The 19,449-nt window shown below is 44.6% G+C and overlaps 1 protein-coding gene across 1 annotated transcript; it reads left to right on the top strand.

Annotated features, from left to right (window-relative positions):
• The first annotated feature begins 183 nt into the window (after window positions 1–183).
• On the top strand, window positions 184–19,130 carry LOC119387631 (acyl-CoA-binding protein homolog). The gene is made up of 4 exons (XM_037655085.2): window positions 184–301; window positions 2,642–2,756; window positions 6,373–6,435; window positions 18,690–19,130. Exons 1-4 carry the CDS (start codon window positions 287–289, stop codon window positions 18,761–18,763), a joined length of 267 nt encoding a protein of 88 aa, XP_037511013.1. The 5' UTR covers window positions 184–286; the 3' UTR covers window positions 18,764–19,130.
• The last annotated feature ends 319 nt before the right edge of the window (window positions 19,131–19,449 follow it).

The following is a 19,449-nucleotide window of genomic DNA, read 5'->3' as shown; positions in this document are numbered from 1 at the left end:
GAAAAAAAAAGTTCTTTTTTCTTGTATAATATAATAATTGAGAACTAAAATAAACATTTATGTCGTACTTTTAGTTGAAATAGCGCTTAAAAACGTTTTTTTTTATATGAGATAACATCGAGATTTTCGAAGATTTTTGTGCAACAATGCGCGAACGAGTTTTGTGCGAGGCAGCGCCATCGACAAAAACATTAGTTGTCTACTGCTATAAAGGTGGTGGCCGGTTTGCGATTACCTGAATTTACTTCCTCGAGTTTATTCGCTGTTCGGATACGAGCGAAGCATCATGACTCTGGACGAGGTAAGAGATAAACTTAGCCGGCATTCTTTAAAAAGCGTTGATTATTCTTAAATTGTAGAAGATGAAGATTGATAGGTCGATACCGTACAGCCCAGTTTGCTGTTCTAAATTTGAAATCCGATCAGAAAGCTTGTAGCTGTTCATTTCATGCACTCTAATGCGGTACTACAAGTGCCCACGTTACTCGCTCAGTTTGCGTTGCGTCGATTAATCTGCGATTTTCACGAGGGATAATTTCAAGTATACACGACTGCGCGTCATTTACGGCAAACGAAGGCACTTGTTCGATGGTTGAAACTAGTGAACCAGAATAAGGAAAACAAGCGCCTTATTTGCGGTAGCCAGTAGCGTTCTCAAAGCGTCCTTTCATGTATTGGTTGGGTATGGCATAAGTCGTGTAGGAGCGTGTACCGGATTTCATCCGATAAGCGCTAATCCTTTTGAACGGTCGAATACTGCTTTGCGAGAGCTTACCGCCGGCCTCAGATGTAACCGCCTACTTGGACCGATGCGAGCACATGCGTGCGCACTTGTGATCCCTCCATCAGTTTCAATTTCTTTTGCAAAGGTTGTGATGTCCATTTCTTTTCAAGCTTTTCATTAGTGGCGCGCTCGCAACCTTTGCGGAATCGGCCCGCAATATAACGAGAAGACGGAGTCTGGATAAAGAAATTCGTAGCAAATTAAAATGCGTTCCCTGTTCAGCGGGTGGAATTGGCCATTTGTTCAGAGTTACGAGGAGCTTCTCACTACGTACTTAGGGAGGATATATTTTGCGTCTGCGCTCCAGGTAACATACCGAACACCATCCGTCATTGATTCATCCACTGACGGAGTAGCTAATTGAAACGTAACCACAGTTAGTTAAAGCGACCGTCTCACTCGTGCAGTACGTTATGCATTTGTACGAGTCTCAAAATACAGAATAAATCTTTCCGGCATGCTGGGAATTCCCAGCTTCTGAAAGTGCGCTCTCCTTTTTGAAATTTTTAAAGAAAGCGTGGTGGTAACTACGTCAACTTGTTCCGTTTCGCCGTGACTCACTCCTCTCCATTGTGTGCACATTTTTTTTTTTTTTGTAATCGTTTCTAAAGCAAGTCGAGGTATTAAATATCGGTGTAGAAAGCATCAGTTAGCAAAGCCAGATTTCTTCCATCTCTATCTGACAATTTTTCTGAACTGACGCTATTACCTTACCGCACGGCATAATCTAATTCGTGCGTAGTGCCAAGTGTCACAAGAAAAAAAAATGTCTCGTTGATTCTAGCTCTCTCTCTCTTTTGTAATGTCCCCTTCTGATCTGTCTGCAGATGTGTCATATATACACAACATAGTTCCAAGGCACTCGATGTTATACTTCAATAAAAAAAAAAGAAGTTAATACGTGGTATTGAGAAAAGACCCAGTGATTAATCGTAGTTAACGTGTAATTAATATATAATTATTCTGCAATGAATAATGTCCCATTTTTGCATAATAAGCATCAAGTATTAGGTTGGAGATGCATGCGTAATTTGTTTTTGGTTGTATTAGTTTCGAGCAAGGAAAAGGATAACACTTTTGACGTTGGTCCCGGAACGCGGCACGTCGGACCACCCGTCGAGCATTTTAGCGCCTTCACCAAAGTGACCGGCTGCAGTCACACTCAGCGCATCGAGGTTAAGTCAAGACACATTGATTATGCAAGGGGTTCAATTCATCCCGTGTGTCACGTGTCTTGCTCTTTCTTGATCACTAGCGCCAAAAACTGGCAGAACAGAACCGAATAATTTTAACGAAACAAAGTATTCCTATGGGGGAAGCCTTAGTCGAGGGCCCCAATTGCTTAGCCGCCCGTTCAACCAGGTCGATCAGCGCTTGCTGGTCGGCCAGATCAGAGCTGGACAGCCGCATCTCTTTACTGCTCCAACGTGTGTGTTGGTGCCATTTCTGTGTTTCTCTGGTGTGGGGGATGCTTTGAGCAGCGCCAAGTAATGTGATATAGTGTAGGACTTCCTCCGCACCAGGGGCAGGAACCTTGGACAGCTCGTAGGGAACATGGCGTGTAATCTTTTAAGTGGGTTTTAATTTTTCTTTAATTGATTGCCTCCCCTCCTGTTAGATGTTTGTGGAGAGGGGCGTATACTTGTGGGGTAAAACTGGCGAAAACAAGTTGTATCTACATATGTGGGCACTGGGTTTGAAGGGGATGTAGAACACTTGAGCAATCTCTTAGAGTACATGGATGTAGAAGAGAGAGGGTGGTGAGAGAAGTAGGGATTGTTGTTTGACCTTCTTCACTCAGTGATCAAGTTTTTGAAAGCTTTTAGTGAATACGTGCATCCTTCCCCGTCCTCGCAGAGATTCAACAAGGCCGCTGAGGACGTGAAGAACCTCAAGGAGCGCCCGTCGGACGAGGAGCTCCTCGAGCTGTACGCCCTCTACAAGCAGGGAAGCATCGGTGACTGCAACATCAGTGAGTCACACTTTTCTTTCTTTCTTTCTTTCTTTCTTTCTTTCTTTCTTTCTTTCTTTCTTCTCTATCACTCTTCATATCTTCTGTTTTCTTTCTTACTGATGGGAGACTATGCGAAGCTTCTGCACTGATATGTTTTTTTCCTCGAACAACGCAGCCGGCCTTGCTTTGACTTTTAAGACGATAGCGTATCTTAGTTTTGAGTGGATTTCCGCGTGCCCTTGTCCCTGGAAGCTGCTATCACCGTCAAACTTCTCCGTTTTTCTTCGGGGCTTGTTGTCAACGCGTCTCCTGCTGAGTTCTGGAATGATTTTCTCCGCGCCATGATCTGTTCAGGTTATACTTTTTAGAACCGATTGCTTCGATGTAGGCCATAAGGCTGTAGTTTTTCCGCAATGACAGCCACATGTGCGTGCAATCGTCGACGAGCAACAAAAGAGAAGGAAAATTATATATATATATATATATATATATATATATATATAGGCAGGCATGATGGCGAAAGTGGCCGTAGCGTTGCAAACAGTGAAGAAGATCCTCCGTGAGAACAGTAACAACGGAAGTTTTTATTTCGACAGTTTCGGCCAGAGGCTGGTCTTCATCTGATGAAGACCAGCCTCTGGTTTTATTTCGACAGTTTCGGCCTCTGGCCGAAACTGTCGAAATAAAAACTTCCGTTGTTACTGCTCTCACAGAGGATCTTCACTATATATATATATATATATATATATATATATATATATATAATATATATATATTATGCTATCACGTGATTTAGTTTGTTGCAGGTTGCTTTAGCTCAAGAGGTAGGTTATAGTTTACGACTTAACGAGCACTGGCGTACCGAAGAATAGCAACACCAGCCGTAACTGAACGATAACCTATGCCAGCGAGTTCGCCGGGGGCGTTTATGCTCTGATGCGCAGCACGTGTTCGCCTCCTCTACCATATTTTCTTTTATCAACTCTCTTTCTTTCGGTCTTTCTTTCATTCTCGCATTTCACCGATGCATGCTCGGCGTTCAGACAGACACACTTTCCTTTTGAGCGTGTGGTTCTGAGCGATGATTTGGTTTCTTTTTTTCGGAAAGCAGCTGCACTAAAGAGATAAATGAGCGCGAATTTGAATGCCAGCCTCTGAGGCGGGAACGAATAAACGGGGGGAATCTTCCTTGTGCGAAGTGAGTCGACCGAAACTCTGCAATTATCATTGTTACTTTTCTGTTTTCTTACTTTCGCGACTCTATTTCTGGCACCAGTCATGCCGCCTTCACTTACAAAATTGCGAGTATTCAACTGAGCTCTCCAAATAAATTCATAAAGGGGGGGAGGGGGGGACTATCTCTCGCGCAGACAGCCTGCCTGTAAGTAATATAGAGCGCCACTATTAACCGAAACGAGGATAATCTTCTTGCGAGCCCACATAATATGGCTGTGATCACTTCAAGTGAACTGAAACAGAGCATGAGCCGCGCTGAAGCTTTGCGCAGTTGAGACCAGCGCCAGAAAGCACCTCGCCTCCATCGCGGCCGGGATCGAACCCGCGTCATTCGGGTCAGAAGCCGAGCACCGTATACCACTAAGCCACCGCGGCGGCATGTTCTCGAAGTGCGACAACAGCCGCAGTAACTTCTATATGTTCACTTAGCGTGGCCACTTATAAAGTACTCGATACACTTGGCAAACGCCCAGTCACTTCTCGGAACTGCCGACCATAGGTTGCTGGAGTGATGCAGTTTAACGTCGACGCGTTGATCGTGTTGCAACACTGTGCTCTTGAAGCGCAGCATACTGCAAGGCACCAGCTCTCACTCAGTGAGCACGCGGCATTTTTGCTGCCTATCGCTTTTCGACTGATTGGGGTTGAGGAAGAGTGGTATATATCATCTCGTGCATCGCAACGGCTCGCCGCAGATTAAAATGGCATAGTGGCACCAATTTTCGAAGCTGAGGTTTCTCCGCCATGCAAATATCGTGTATACAGAGACGGCTCTGTGCAAGTGTTAAGCCCGTTAAGTACTGATATTTTATTTCGATAATTAGTTAATTTTAGCATGGCGCACCTACTGACATCTACACTAGCGTGACGTCGGGGTATAGTGTCAATTCTGATTACTTCATTCGCCAGTTGTGACGACGTCACATACCGAAACATACAAAATGGCCACTTTCACGTTGCTAACCGGGCCACGAAGCATAGAGTTAATAATACTGACTAGAGGAAGACCACTAACCACAAGAACGCGGACATATTGAACTTTGTCATTCTTGCCATCACATATAAACCGTAAAGAAGCCTTTGCACAATTAAAAACGTGCGTATATTGTTTTATGTTTACCGCGAATACTTTTACGAAAGAATGCGACGGCTATTTATGCAGTTTACTGTGCGCTGAAAGGAGCGTTTGAACGCTGGTTTACTAGATAGCGCCACCATATCAACACTCGAGAGTACGCGAGTGTGTGATCGCGGCCGATTGCGCCGGTTTGCGCGTCGTGTTAAAGCCCCTGAAACTTGATTACGTCTTGTATCCCGTAGTTGGTCATAGTGTCCCGTTGTGTGCGTTTTCTGTTGCCACGTACCACTCCACTTTATGTGACAGCCCTTTTTTCTTTCAAGCTGAAAACTTCAGTGCGAACCAGGACGTGCGGCAAAGAAGAGATGAGACAATCATTGAAAGTTGTGTAGCAACTAGGCGATTTTTTTTACTCTTTTTAACGGCGATAAAATTTCGTATGCCGTGTATCTTCAGTTTTGATTGAAGCTTTCGGGTGACGTTTCACTCACATTCGCCGCTGTATGCTGCAATCGACATTTTTCAGCTTTATGGCTCTCTGCGCTGAAGTACGGCAGCAGTAAGCTGAAAAAGAGCGTGGATACAGGTGTCTCGTCATTGCAAGTAGAAGCACCGCGCGACCGCGGTCTATACGCACTTTGCTTCGAGCTGCGAATCTGTCGAGTGACCCTTGTGTCAGCGAACGGAGAAATTTTATTCGTTATGCTTTATTGGTAAGGCGTGCCTAGTAAAAACCATGCACAAACAGGTGGAAATGTTAACTGTTATCAATCGGGTCAGCTGCACAGACAACGCTACACTAACACACGGCTTCACGCATCAAAACACAGCTGATGTTTCCTGAACAACGCGTAGCTGGCTTAGGTTGGTAGATTAAAACTGATTACTACCGTCAAATACAGCGAGCGTCTCAGGGTCTGGCAACGTTCGTTTTGTTTCATCATGGCGGAACCCACGCGGTTATGGGTTTCAGTGCATGGGCCCTATGGGGAGCTTTTCCTCTAGAGTCGGTATATTAACTCTATGCCACGAAGTGGAGCGGCCATGGAAACGTCACGGTATCTTGCGCGAGCACGTCACAAGGAGCTCATACAGTGTTGTGACATCAGGGTACAGCAGGAACTGAACTAGCTCTTTAAAATGTACCGTATTAATTACTTTTTTAGGGTTCACTCCCGCTTGCCAGTACATTTTCTAAACTTTTGAGAGCTTGGCTTTTCATTTGGCGCAAAATATAGCCGAAAATCTTCGTGTCAGTACCCCCTTTAAAGTCGCCCCTTCTACGCTGTCTTGTTCATCCTATTTTCTGTTAATTTCCAGGCCAGCCCGGCATGTTCGACCCCAAGGGCCGTGCCAAGTGGACCTTCTGGAACAAGAAGAAAGGTCAGTTGTTTCGTAACCGCGTTGCTGTTCTCCGCTGTATGTGCGCTTGCTTCTTTTAGTTTGAATACGGTTTTCTATTTGACTTTTCTTTTTCTCTTCGTCCTATCTTATCAGCTAAGGGTTTCTAAGCTTTTGCTGCGTTAAGTGTAACGTGGTTACGATTAACTGGGCCTTTATCGCTACCCGTGCAAGCAATTATATATGGATCCCTGTCGCTTTACGGTTTTTTTTCACCAGGAGGGCCACACAGGCCGAAGTCTTCGAACATTTATTTATTTTACCTTGTCGATAGTGGACTTTCTTTCATATTTGATTCGTTCTCTTTACGATTGTTATGGCTTGTTACGCGGCAACCTTCCATAAGACTGTTGTAACAAGGCATCTAGATTGGAACGTCGCTATAAGTATCATTAAAAGGCTCGTTCATACGACCAATTACATGGAACCGCTTCTTCGTTCTATACAATCGCCAAGCTTTTGCAGTCTGTCGCGAGTTCAGGGCAGCGTTGCGTTGGCTATCCGATCACGCAGGCATTAGTTTCAAGCACGTCTAACACAGAAGTGTGCTGGGCCGGCGCTGGTCGGCACATATTAGGTCGGAATCGAACTACGCTTGAGATAGTGCGAAGACGACAGACACGGCGTTAATGTCTTCACCGTCACTTCCTTTCTAGCACATCGGTCGTTGTGATCGCGCAGACGTGCCTTTTTAGAACGCTGAATGAAATGCCTGAGTATCAGTCGATTGACGTAACACGTAGTGGGGGAAAGCTCTCGTAATCTTATCGATTGTTGCCTAGAGGCTAGGTTTATCAGGGTAATAACGGTCATAAGGAGGTGATGGGAACTACAGGCGGAAAGAGAGTGCTTGCCCCCTCATAATTTCGTTGAACGTGGTCCGTTTCATTGAACAGGGATGTAAACCTTACGTGTGTTTACGAAAGGTCCACTTCCCCGTAGTATGCAGCTGTTTTTCCCGTAGATAGCTCACGAAGCCGTCTTCTGGGCCTGTATTTTGTAGCGACGCCTTTTCCGGTACTAATGCCTTTTCGTGCTTTTTGCGCTTGAGCAGTGGTCAAGGCGACTATCCGCCCTCGTTATTAACGGCATTAGCCGGCCTTGAGCGGTGTATGATGGGACTATTATAGAATTGAGCATAACGCATAGCTACATCATGCCGGCCCTCGATCTATCAAAATCATTGTATAGGTGTTCGTCTGAACCGTAGCAGGATATTTTTGCGTCAATTAAGCCGGCGTGGACGTGAAAGCATACGTACCGGAAAGTTACCAAATCGAGAGTGCTTCTTTTGGCAGCACTTGTTCTGCTCCTGGTCCATACCACATGTAAACCAGGGGCACATTTCAGAGCTTTTCGTTCGTATGATTCACTAATATGCGGATCATCACGATTGGCTGAAATCTTCCCTTACGAGCGCTTGAAGTTTCTGCGGCACCGGAATTGTGCAATGGGGGGGGGGGGGGGGGGCGTGTATGGGCGGCCACAATTTTTTGCCAGGGGCTTTACGAAAACAGATCAATTCTGCAGCCTTCACATCGCATGCTTTTCGCCTGTATTCTCTCCTCATGGCGTTGTCGTCAGCTGCTCAGTCATCGAATCTGAAGCCCTGGCTCTGGCCACGAATACACGTGGCGAGTGGTGTCAACATTGAGCTCGCTTGCTGCAAACGCTTGCGCGAGAATTACAATAAAATAAAGAAGGAAAGGTCTTACGCTATATACTTTTTCTTAAGAGCCAATTCAGCAAAATCTTGTTGTTAGACATATTATTACCGGAGGCGGCTGGCCAGTGCCAAAGAGCACTTGCAAACAAATGGCCTTATGTATTCGGCCCCCAGTCTACGTATAGCCAACGGCAGCACAATAAGGACGCTGGCCTTTTCTACCAGCAGGCGATGTCTCGTTCGAGCCTGTATTTCTTATAATCGATGTGGTTTCCCACGGCGACGCGTCTTTCCGCATGTGTATACCGGTGCCGTTTCCGGTCGCGGCTTTACCTTCCGCCGTGCTAATTGGTCTCTTCGAAGAAGTACACCGGAGTGTTTGTTTGCATCTTCTCCAGCATTTCTTTTTTAAGCGTCGCTTTTTCTTGATTTTTATATTGACCGCTGGCAGGCATAGCCAAGATTTTATATCGGCAGAGGTTTCAAACATGGTAAAGGAATTGTCATCTTCCTCCTTGCCCGTACCATGCACATCCCTGATGCGTACGCCATTGACCGCCAAGTTTCGTCGACTGAATAAAGGAGAGAGATGACGAACAGATCGCGACCGTTGCTGGAGTCTGTCATGATGAAACTCAGTGCCTGCTCACGGCGTACAACGTATACATTTTTCCGTTTCAATAGAAGAGTTTATTACATTAATTTAATGTGGCGTTTGCGTTCTAGTAAAAATTAATCAGCCTTCCGGTCATAACCCGACTGTCCCATTCTACGCCGGTGAGTGTATACGTACAAGCAGTCAGAAACGGCAGCATAAAATAGCAACGAAATGACACTGGGAATCTACTCTATATACCTTCCACTGTATTACACGAAGCATTCATTTGTGCTAAAGAAAACGCAATGCTTCTATTTTTTATGCGGAGTACTTTTACTTCTAGCGGTATGACAATACAAATTACCGCGTGTTCTCCGTACGGTCGGCCGTATGTACATTAATTATTTACGTAATTGGAGTCTTACTCGATTCCAGTTTAATGTGAACGCATAGTGTCGTAAGTTATTATTTGACCGTGGCTGTATCGCAGATCACCATTCTAAATGAGAAGACTATTCGTGGTATACACAAAAAAAAAAAAGACGAGTCCGTACATTTTATTCGCGCACTGCAACTATTTACGTGTCTTTGTGACGAAACGCTGCCACTCTCGCACGCAGAAGCTTTCTTTCTTTCTTTTTTTTTTTTTCGTGTAGCGCCGCACAGAATATGACAATTGATATTATGCGCATCATTTTGGGCAAAATACCTCTCCTGCAATGATAGGCTCATTAAAAGTCATATACACCGGGCAAACTATATAAGGGAAGCCTACGATTCGACAAATCGACTTGTCATTGTCAGGGCAACAACGCTTCATGCGAGATTTCATTAGCGACTGTCATACGGGTCAAGCATCCATAGCGGCGAAGACTCCTCCAAGCCTCAGCGGGAATGGATTCAACATTGCGTACACTTGAAGAAAAAAAAAAGGTGTCATTCGACTCTTTTTGGGGAGTCCTGACTTGCCACGTATATGACTCTCTTTAAAAGAGTCACGTTAACTCTCTTTGGAGAGTATTATACTCTCGCCGGGGAGTCGTGAGACCCAAAAGAGAGTCCACGTGTCTCTTTAAAGAGAGTCGTATACGTGGCAAGTCAGGACTCCCAAAAAAGAGTAACACATACTTCTTTTACTTCTTTTTTTTTTCTGGGAGTGTAGGCTTGGAACACAGACTGCACGGTCTTTCGCAATCTCAATTGCTTTCGCGCGTTTTATACGCTTCAAAAAGACTCCCGATTCTCGTCAGAGCAGCCCGTTCCGGGCACAACAAGCAAAGGGCGCGACGCTGTGTACGGCTTTCGGATTGTCTTCTGTCGGCCGCACAATGGGCGCGCATTTTTTTTTTTTTTTTTTTTCCCTTCTGCTCCGCGCTCCTATGGGGGCAAGCAGCGTACGCCAACCGTAGTCGTCTACGACGCCGCTTGTTTCTTTCCTCCGACCCAAATAGCTGGGCCGTTGACCCCCTTACGCCTTCTCCTTGTGTACGCGCCCTCAGCAGTGCGTGCAATAGTGACTCCCTTCCGTTTGGCAGCTTTCGGCTTTCAAGCGGCCGCCCGAAATACCTCTTTGTGGATGACCGTTACCTGAACGCCCTCCCCCTTCCCTCCGCGTCTGCTCCTCAGCGGACCGTTTCAGGGGTCCGATGTGACGGCTGTATACCTACGGCCCGGATGCCTCGGCTTCACGCCAGGTCACTCTTATACACTGGCACGCTTTCGCCTTCGACAGGACCTCATTTCCTTAGAGGAACAGGTTGTCCTCGCTGCTCTTCGCGTGCAGTGGGTTTAGGTCCTAGGGTTAAAACAGTTGAACGATTCAGTATTGATTGTCCGTTCGTGGCGTTTGCAAGTTACCGCGTCGGATTTGGGCTACTCGAGGGCATAGATTTTTCGGGCCGATCGTGTTAATATTCTTGACGATATTTCTTGGGCAACGCCGAAAGGGAAGTTCCCGAGACCTCGACTCCGTGCGTTAAAATTCGCTAGAAGGAAAGTTGTCACCTATTAGTATCATGTTTTAGACGACCTGGCTGAAGGACGTGTGCTGTGTCGGAGCTATAATACTCACACTTTCTCGGTATTGTTTGCATGCGTGGGGAACGCGTCAGCTTTAAGGCGTGGGGCCTATAGTGTGCTTGTGAAAATTCGTGCAAAAGCTTTCGCAGTAAATCGTTGAAACGTTTATGTGATCGAGTGGCTGTGCCGTGTAGACCTTTTCGACAGCGTTTTTCCTCCTTCTCAGCACTTCCTCGTTGTCACTGCTCTAGACTTTATGTAGTTATGCCGTTAGAGCCAAATAGTTAAAGGAACACTAAAGGGGGGGAAATTGTTTATTTCGTGGTTATATGCCGATTATTAGAGCAGAAAACGGACGGACCTCTATTTTCTTTATTCTGATCTCTCTTTTTTTTCCTCTCGTGTGACTTCAGCGCCAGCATATCATTGTGACGTTGCAGATATCGAAGGAATTATTTGGATTCGGATTGCTATGGCTCAATAAACGTTTTATCAATTGGCTAAGCCTATGCTTCTTTAAAACCCAGTTTAGCTCACCTCTATCAAATGAATGAAATAACTAGGTCCATGCCGACGTTGTCAAAGTGTATATGACACGTCAGAACAGCTATAGTGCATAAACTCGGCGGTGGCGTCGCCACCTTTCTTTATTCTTTTTTGCGTGCTTTCTGAATTACCGAGCTTCCTTTCACAGTGATAGTGGTTTATTTTTTATTATTCTTTTTTCATTGTAGTATGGTAATTTACTAGTACAGTTGAAATACGTTTTTTCTTAAGTGTCGCTTTAAATTTTAAGTGTGCTGCTGCCGTCTGCACATGACAAGTCACGATTCTTTTTTTTTTTTTGCGTCTGAAGTCATCTGCAACCTGTGGTTTCAGTTTTCTTTATTATTAAATGTATATAAGGAGAGGTTGGTGCCAATGTGTAGCGCCGGGTACACCGCTTCTCTTGCTTAATAGTTGCCGTCTCAAAGTAGTGAACAAGCACAGGACTATGCAAATGGGCACATACACAAACACTCAGGCACTTATTCCCGGTTCTTCAATATAAAAAAGTGCCCTAGCCGTTTTTTAATGGATTAATTGTTCTAAGCTCTAACGACATTTCTTCTAATTAATAATAGTTGTTGGGATTTTACGTCCCAAAACCACGATATGATTATGAAGACGCCGTAGTAGGGGTCTCCGAAAATTGTTTACTATTCTTTAACGTGCACCTAAATCTAGGCACACGGGTGTTTGCATTTCGTCCCCATCGAAATGCGGCCGCCGTGCGCCCGGGAGTCGAACCCCCGCCCTCGAGCTTAGCACCGCGACACTCTACGTGCTAAGTCTATATACTACGGCGGGTATTTCCTCTAATTCTCGTGTATCGAGGTCCGGGACGCCGACCAGTGAGTCGCCGGCAACAGACGGTGACGTCAGCATACTCGGCACGGTCACAATAGAAACTCCAAGCACGTACAATATATTCGCGTTACGTTATCTCTTTGTAGAACGGCTCGTCCTAGAATAGGGTCTGGATTTTCCGTGCCCGCACTCGGCAGACTAACTATCAAGAATAGTAACAAGAAAAAAAAAATCGCACTATATTCTTCCCGCTAAGCCGACTTCCTCATGCAGACTCGTTGATGCGTGACCCGCTTGTTCATGCGGAGCGCCTTTCGGTAAAAAAAAAAAAAGAAGAAGGAAAAGTACAACAAATATATTCCGCTTTCTGGCGCGCATTCACGTATAAGTTAGCAAAGCGCTCGCTTAGAGGTGTCGCCTTGCATCTCACGGTTAGCGTATATAACGCTTAACGTGATATATAAAGTTAGCGTATATAACGTTAAACGTGTGTGTACATAACGTTTCTTTTTTGCCTGGCTCCCATACGCGAATGTGCGTCATTCAAGTACGGCATGGTTTACTGCGACAGTACGGGGAAGTTGTGTGCCATCCATAAAGGCAATTTTAACAAAATTTCGGCCCTAATGGTGTTTCCGAATTTGAAACGTTAGCGCTACGTGATAGCAGTTCACGGCCGTATTCTTTCTCATCGCGGCCTAGTATTATTGTTAAAGAATGTTTCTCTAAGCAATACACTGGTTAATGTATCTGATTAACATGTCGACATCTATAGTTTCGAGTATATATACACAGTGTGCTAATGTATCGCTCGCAAGCGTTAACGTACAGACAGTGTACCTTCTGAACTTAATGCTTCACCTTAAACTTCGTAGTCTGTATATAATAACGTGCATGGCGAGCAAGCTAGCGCACAGAACGGGGGCATTTAAGGATAGACTCGAAAAAAGGCGAACAGTGCGGCAGCTGCGGCACTCCTGTGCAGTTAATTACGTTATCCTGGCCCAAGCCGTCGACCTCATCATACCGCGGCTGTTCATGTCGCAACTCCGTCATATTCGAACGTGCTCGCGGGCAAAACCGTGCAAACAGTGAAATAAGGTTCCTAGATAGATAGAATCTATCTATCTATCTATCTATCTATCTATCTATCTATCTATCTATCTATCTATCTATCTATCTATCTATCTATCTATCTATCTATCTATCTATCTATCTATCTATCTATCTATCTATCTATCTATCTATCTATCTATCTATCTATCTATCTATCTATCTATCTATCTATCTATCTATCTATCTATCTATCTAATCTGCTTCTAATCGCTCGTTTGTGGGCGATCGATTGTGTACAATTCTGATATATATTCTTTTTAGCAGGGCATGGAGCCTGTTGCTTAAAGGGACACTGAAGAGCAAAACGATTTTTCTCATATTAGTAAAGTACTCTTTCACGATACCAAAAACACCATGCTTGCTGCGAGAAGACGCTTAGTAGGCGAGAAAACGCGTAAAAACAAAATGTAGGTGGCGACGCCACTTTGAAGTTTCCGCACCATTCGCCGTGACGTCACATGTTTTGACGGCGCCTACTAGGGACTACGTAGTTCTTCATCGGTAAAAATGAAGTACATTCTTCTCTGAGGGGGCCATAGACTTAACATACCAAGTTTGGTAATTTTGTTGAGCCAATGGCGCCAAAATACGATAAATACACTTTGTAATCCGTGACGTCACGCGGAAAGATTTCGGCGCGAAGTTAAAAAATGAAACTTTGGACTTGATTTTATCCTTTATTAATAAACCTATGGTGGCGAAATCAACGACATTAGTGTTCTCAGAGCACAATTTATAGATCTAAACCGATTCATTGTTTCTCTTTAGTGTCCCTTCAATATCTATCTATCATCAATCTATCTACCTATCAATGTAGAACGGCGCAACATGGGGCACCGTTAGACGAAAACTCACAACACAGTGCTGACTTCTAACGCTTTGTTCTTAAATAGGCGACGTATATAAATAGAGGGGAAAAAAAGCGAGAAAGATGAAAAGGTGGAAATTGATATAGAGGTTATTTTTGACCCCGATATTCCGTTATGTGACGTGATATAATGATTGAGAGAATAAGCTCGGCAGAACTCGGTTTCTCTGCGCCATCTTTACTGCCCCGAAGAAAAGGAAGTAATAAAGCTATACACGGCGCCTTCGGTCATTTCGTGCTACGCGGACTCGTCCCAGTACAATGCGCATATCGTGATCCTCCTTCGTCTCGCATTATATTTCTCGGTACTTTTCCCGGCCGCCTTGCGTTCTTTCGCGCTCAAAAAAGAAAGTATACGCCTTCGGGCGCGATGACGTCCATTTTGTAAAAGGAGACGAGGCCTAATCACGTGGTTCCCAATATAACCGGTCTAGCTCGTATAATAAAAGAGTTATCGTGCTGCCTTTTTAGCGATTGCGACGGCGAAAAATACACGAAAAAGAAATGGAAAGAAAGAGACGTACGCGCCGCACGCTGTGTGTTTCCTCGTCGGGAATTCCACGTCACAACGTCGCCGCTTTTCTATTATACAGCTTAGTCTTCGGTTTATTGAGCGTTACTTTTCCTCCTCGCTTGCGTCTATTCTTTTTCTTTTTTTTCCTCTGGCGATTATCTCTTCTCTATACAGCCAGCCACCGTCGAACGTTCTCGTCTGATCACACGTGTATATATGGTGTACGTTCGTGCTGGCAGTATACCGCATTTTCTCAGACATAGGCTAACGTAGGCCAAGCGCGTAATCCGTTATTAAGCTGGAAAGTCGAGGGTGTCGACGTATACGGCCGTTCTACAGGAAAGTTGTCGGAATACCGGCCTACGTCACACGGTATAAAAAACAAACAAACTTGCCGTTTATAAGCACCTCCGTCGTATGCACGCACTCAAATTTGGGTCTCTCGTCTGCGGTTCAAAACTGCAGCAAATACACGACGAATGACGTGGCCATGCATATATAAGCCGTTTCTTCGGCGCCGTCCACGTATACAGTGCGGGCGTTTTGCAGCAATACTCCAGTCATTACACTCTAATGACGAAGAGTGGTGGGAAGTGTCAGGAAGTGTTCGCTTGTGCCACATATTCAACTCCCTTTCCAGATTATTCTGATCTTGAGGAAAAGTGTAAACGCACCATCTGACGGAGTATTGGTACTCTTTCACGAGCAAGTGCACACGTTTTGCGGTAATATGACAGGTCTTACGCTATACGAAGTATCAAAGTATTGATAACTCCTTTTTAGGGGAGTGCGAACTTGTCCCACAGTGAACTCATTTTCCAGAGTATTTCAACTGCTTTTGAAAAGTATAAAAACACCGTTGACATAAGCTTGTTAGTACTCTTCCATGCACTAGCGAGTGCACGTATGCGGTGCGGGCGTTTTTCAGTAATATTGCGGGCCTTAATGTATCTTGCTTGAGCATTTCCTGTACACGGCGTGCGCATATAACTTCGCTATATAGTACAAAACATACGGACGCCACGCTGCGCCGTGGCACATTTTGGAGCTTTGTTACACAAATATGAAATATGGCGAAGGAGAATACACGTGGCGACCGCTGCGGTCTTTGTGCGTTTCCCCGCGAGCGCTCGTTTATAATGTCGCTCACGCGTCGTTCTCCGTCGATTCGTGAAACGATCGAGGTTGCATGCTCGAAGAACTGCTCGAGTCGAGATGCGAAAAGAAAATAAAACCGCCGGTGTTGGTGCCTTAATTCATGCGTGCGTGTGCCAATTTACGGATGAAGCCGCCTAGATGTGGTACTTTTCTTTTGTCAGTTTATTTTAAATTTGCACTCAAGACCGACATGGTTAACAGAAAGATTTAGCTCGAAACGAACTACGATTCTCGTGACCTAACGCGTGTAAGAATTTTTTTTTTTTTTTTTGCTATTTAGACAACCGATGAACCAATTGAAAAGAATGCTTTTTAGCTTAGGTGAACGTTATATATTCTGCATTCTGACTGTATAGGAAGGCAAAATTTAAATTTGTGATGTCTAATTGAAAAGTCAAGATCGAGGTCACATCAAAACAAAGTTTCCTAACATTAACTCTCAATCAAAATTGGTAGCGAAGTTCTGTAAATTGCGTTTTTTAGTGCATCTAAAGCTGGCACATTAGATGTATAAATGTAGTGCTTGTGTCATGACGGCCACGAGGGTCTTACACTCAAGAGTTATCATAAATTCTTGGAATTGTGATATCGATTTTATTGCTGACCTATCGAATTGTATACCGCTCGTTTTCTGCTTCTTTTTTTTGCGATTTTCAAAACTTTTTTTAAAGCTTAGACGGTCTGAGAGGTCTAAAAAATTTCGCTTCATACAGTCACTAGATTATAACTTTTTCGACCAATATACACATACGTCATCACAATTAGTGCGATGGTTGTCGCTGTTCCTGAGCTATCCCTTTTGAACGGAGAATGGGAAGGGCAAGACGAAGCTTACAACGCTTTTCATCTACTTGAAAAGCTCATTACGATGGGACTCCGATCACAAAGGCTTTGGGTCTTTTCGCGTCACGTGAGGAATTTCTCTTCTGCCTCGATTCAGATGTGTGCGTCAGTAATCTCTCCGTCGATCTTAGTAGTCATCAGCTGAAATGTCAAAAGTCGAACGTAGAAATTAACGAAGGAGAAAGAACAGTTTTGATCTATAATGCCTCGCCTTAGCTCTCACTGAAAGGCTTGCGGTTCCCCTGCTCGACGTTACTGCAGCTGCATTCCATTTAATTACTTTGTCATTGCCACACTGTCAAATGCCTGCGAGATCGTGAGCTGCAGAGACCTAATTACGTTTTCCGTACAAGTCGCTTTCACTGTAAGCAGACAGAGACGTCATTAAAAAATGAAACTGGGTGCCAGGTTTCCTCGGTTATTTTATCGCTTTTTTTTTTCAGCTGTCATACTAGACGGTCGGTTCTGGCCGCGCTAATTGGCCTCAAGCCGACGTCGCTACAATGCATCCAACTATATTCAGTTTTCAGAGCCGTATCCTCTAAAAACCGCTCCGCAAATGACGCTTAACATTTTTTTTTTCGAAATTTGTTGCTCAAGTTACCCGTCCACAAAACGTCTAGCCAACACGCATACGTATGCTTATCGTCCGCGTCATATATTTAACAGCAGCGTGCGTCCTCGATTGTGATGTCACTCATGACGTTGTCAAAATATAAATGGCGTACTTTTCTTGGGATGAAGTCCATTGTCGTCTACACCTACAAATGTAACACCGAATGGGATTTTTTGGTTTAAACTTGTCTGTGTTAATTTTATACTGCAGTCTTCAATTTGATTTTCATCTCGTGAACTATACGAATAAATTCAATGCCCTCGTATACAAAGCGTTACATTCGTAAATATATATATATTTTTTTTTGCCATTGGTCGACCAGCTCCGCTAATGACATGTCCTGCGTCGCGATTGGTTGTAGTTTTCTTTTACGAACAATTCCGGCGCAAGACGCTTTTATGAATGCGTGCCCTTCTTTTTTTCTTTCCGAGTCTTCTGCGTGTACACTTTTCTTTATACTATAACACATATATCGCCTATATGTTTTCTGCATTGCGGTAAAACGAAGGTTACAATCGACCACGCATCGCCGGTAGTGATTTCTTTACACAATTAAAATAAAAAATTATGGCAGCTTCGTACTGATGGTGCCGAGCCTGAAGGAGCGGCGCAGCTGGGCGGCCTTCCTTAGCCTGCCAGCGAAGCCTAGCTCTGAGATAGGCACTTGAGCCTAGATATACCTACATGAGCACAGAGAGGGGCATGCATTGCTTTAAATAACAAACTATGTAATTTTAGCCTGCGCAACAGTGAACTGGGGTATTCGATGCGTGGAATAACTGACTCTCGTTTAGGTTTTCTTTGCGGTAACATGCCTTGGCGGTGCCTATCTGTGCATCACCTTCCGAACCAGTAACATACTTAAACGGAAGACTAAAGAAAATTATAATGTATATACCGTTCTCAGAAAGGGAAAATAGACAACCACTCGTTTGTAGCACGAAGCCACAAGGAAAACCATACGGATTTCTCTGAAATAAAGCCTCTAAGTTGCCGAAAAATTCCTCCTGGTCCGTGGTTCGAACCCGGGACCAACGCCATTATTTCAGAGAAATCCGTATGGTTTTCCTTGTGGCTTCGTGCTACAAACGGGTGGTTGTCTATTTTTCCTTTCTTAACCTTTCCGCCACCTTGCGGGATCCCGCAGAACTGATTTTCAATGTGTGTCCAGTTGTTTCGAGTGGTCGATGAATTCGCCCTCGCGCTGCTAATTGCTAGCTTCCTGGTTAGCTCAATTGGTAGAGCGACCGCCCCGGAAAGGCGTTGGTCCCGGGTTCGCACCCCGGACCAGGACGAATTTTTCGGCAACTAAGAGGCTTTATTTCAGAGAAATCCGTATGGTTTTCCTTGTGGCTTCGTGCTACAAACGGGTGGTTGTCTATTTTCCCTTTCTTAACCCTTCCGCCACCTTGCGGAATTCCGCAGAACTGATTTGCAATATATACCGTTCTCAATTGACCTCGTGTGCACTCTTGCTTCTGTGTGCAGGCACCAGCCAAGACGCTGCCAAGGAAGCTTACGTCGAGTACGCCTCCAAGCTCATAGAGAAGTACAACAAGTGAACGCCGGATCCGGCTCCTCCTCGACGCGCGTTCACCGTGATCTGTGTCCTTCGTATCAGCCCAAAGTCGCCTCGTTTGCCTTCTTTTTTCTTTTATATTTTTTGATGGCGTACCATCGTGTCGCTGAACAAATTTACTTTCGTAACTGATACATATGTGATACGAGCTGTTCCTTTCTTTCTTTTTCTTCTTTTCTTTCACACGCCACTTTTCGTAGGAGCAATAACGCTGTACATTCACCTAAATTAATCCGATCTCCCGGGATATTGTCGCTGCGTACGGCACGAGTATCAGTGGAACACTTTTCTTTTGTACCGATGAGGTGTTTTGTACATACGGAGTATTAATAAAAGTGGTAATTTTTTTTCTTGATATATTTGACTGGAATCGTTTCATTTCTTACCTTCCTTCTTTCAGTTCGACGTGCGGGATTGACAAATGGCTCGAGCGTATCGCTGTTGTGCTGTGTTGGGAGTGCATTTATCGGAATAATTTCATGGCATACGTCACAAGTGCCAAGATTTCGGCGAGCTACGAATACCAGATACGCTTGTCGCTTATAATTATGCTAGCGCTCATATCAATTCGGTATTATACAATTGAAAGGCTGATGTCACGTAGCGCGCCAATAGGTTCGTGTTTCATGTTTTCTTTTTTTTTCGCCTTAACGACCTGTGGACGGACGT

This window comes from Rhipicephalus sanguineus, chromosome 3 (assembly GCF_013339695.2).
Source record: "Rhipicephalus sanguineus isolate Rsan-2018 chromosome 3, BIME_Rsan_1.4, whole genome shotgun sequence".
In the NCBI taxonomy this organism is placed as follows: Eukaryota; Metazoa; Arthropoda; class Arachnida; order Ixodida; family Ixodidae; genus Rhipicephalus; species Rhipicephalus sanguineus.
Note: the sequence above shows the minus strand (reverse complement) of the source record. Positions and strands in the feature narration are given on the sequence as shown.

What these genes read in the sequence shown, in the direction of transcription:
- LOC119387631 (XM_037655085.2), top strand. An exon ending in CATCGGTGACTGCAACATCA is followed by an intron (nt 2,757 to 6,372) that starts GTGAGTCACACT and finishes GTTAATTTCCAG; the next exon opens with GCCAGCCCGGCATGTTCGAC. An exon ending in CTTCTGGAACAAGAAGAAAG is followed by an intron (nt 6,436 to 18,689) that starts GTCAGTTGTTTC and finishes TTCTGTGTGCAG; the next exon opens with GCACCAGCCAAGACGCTGCC.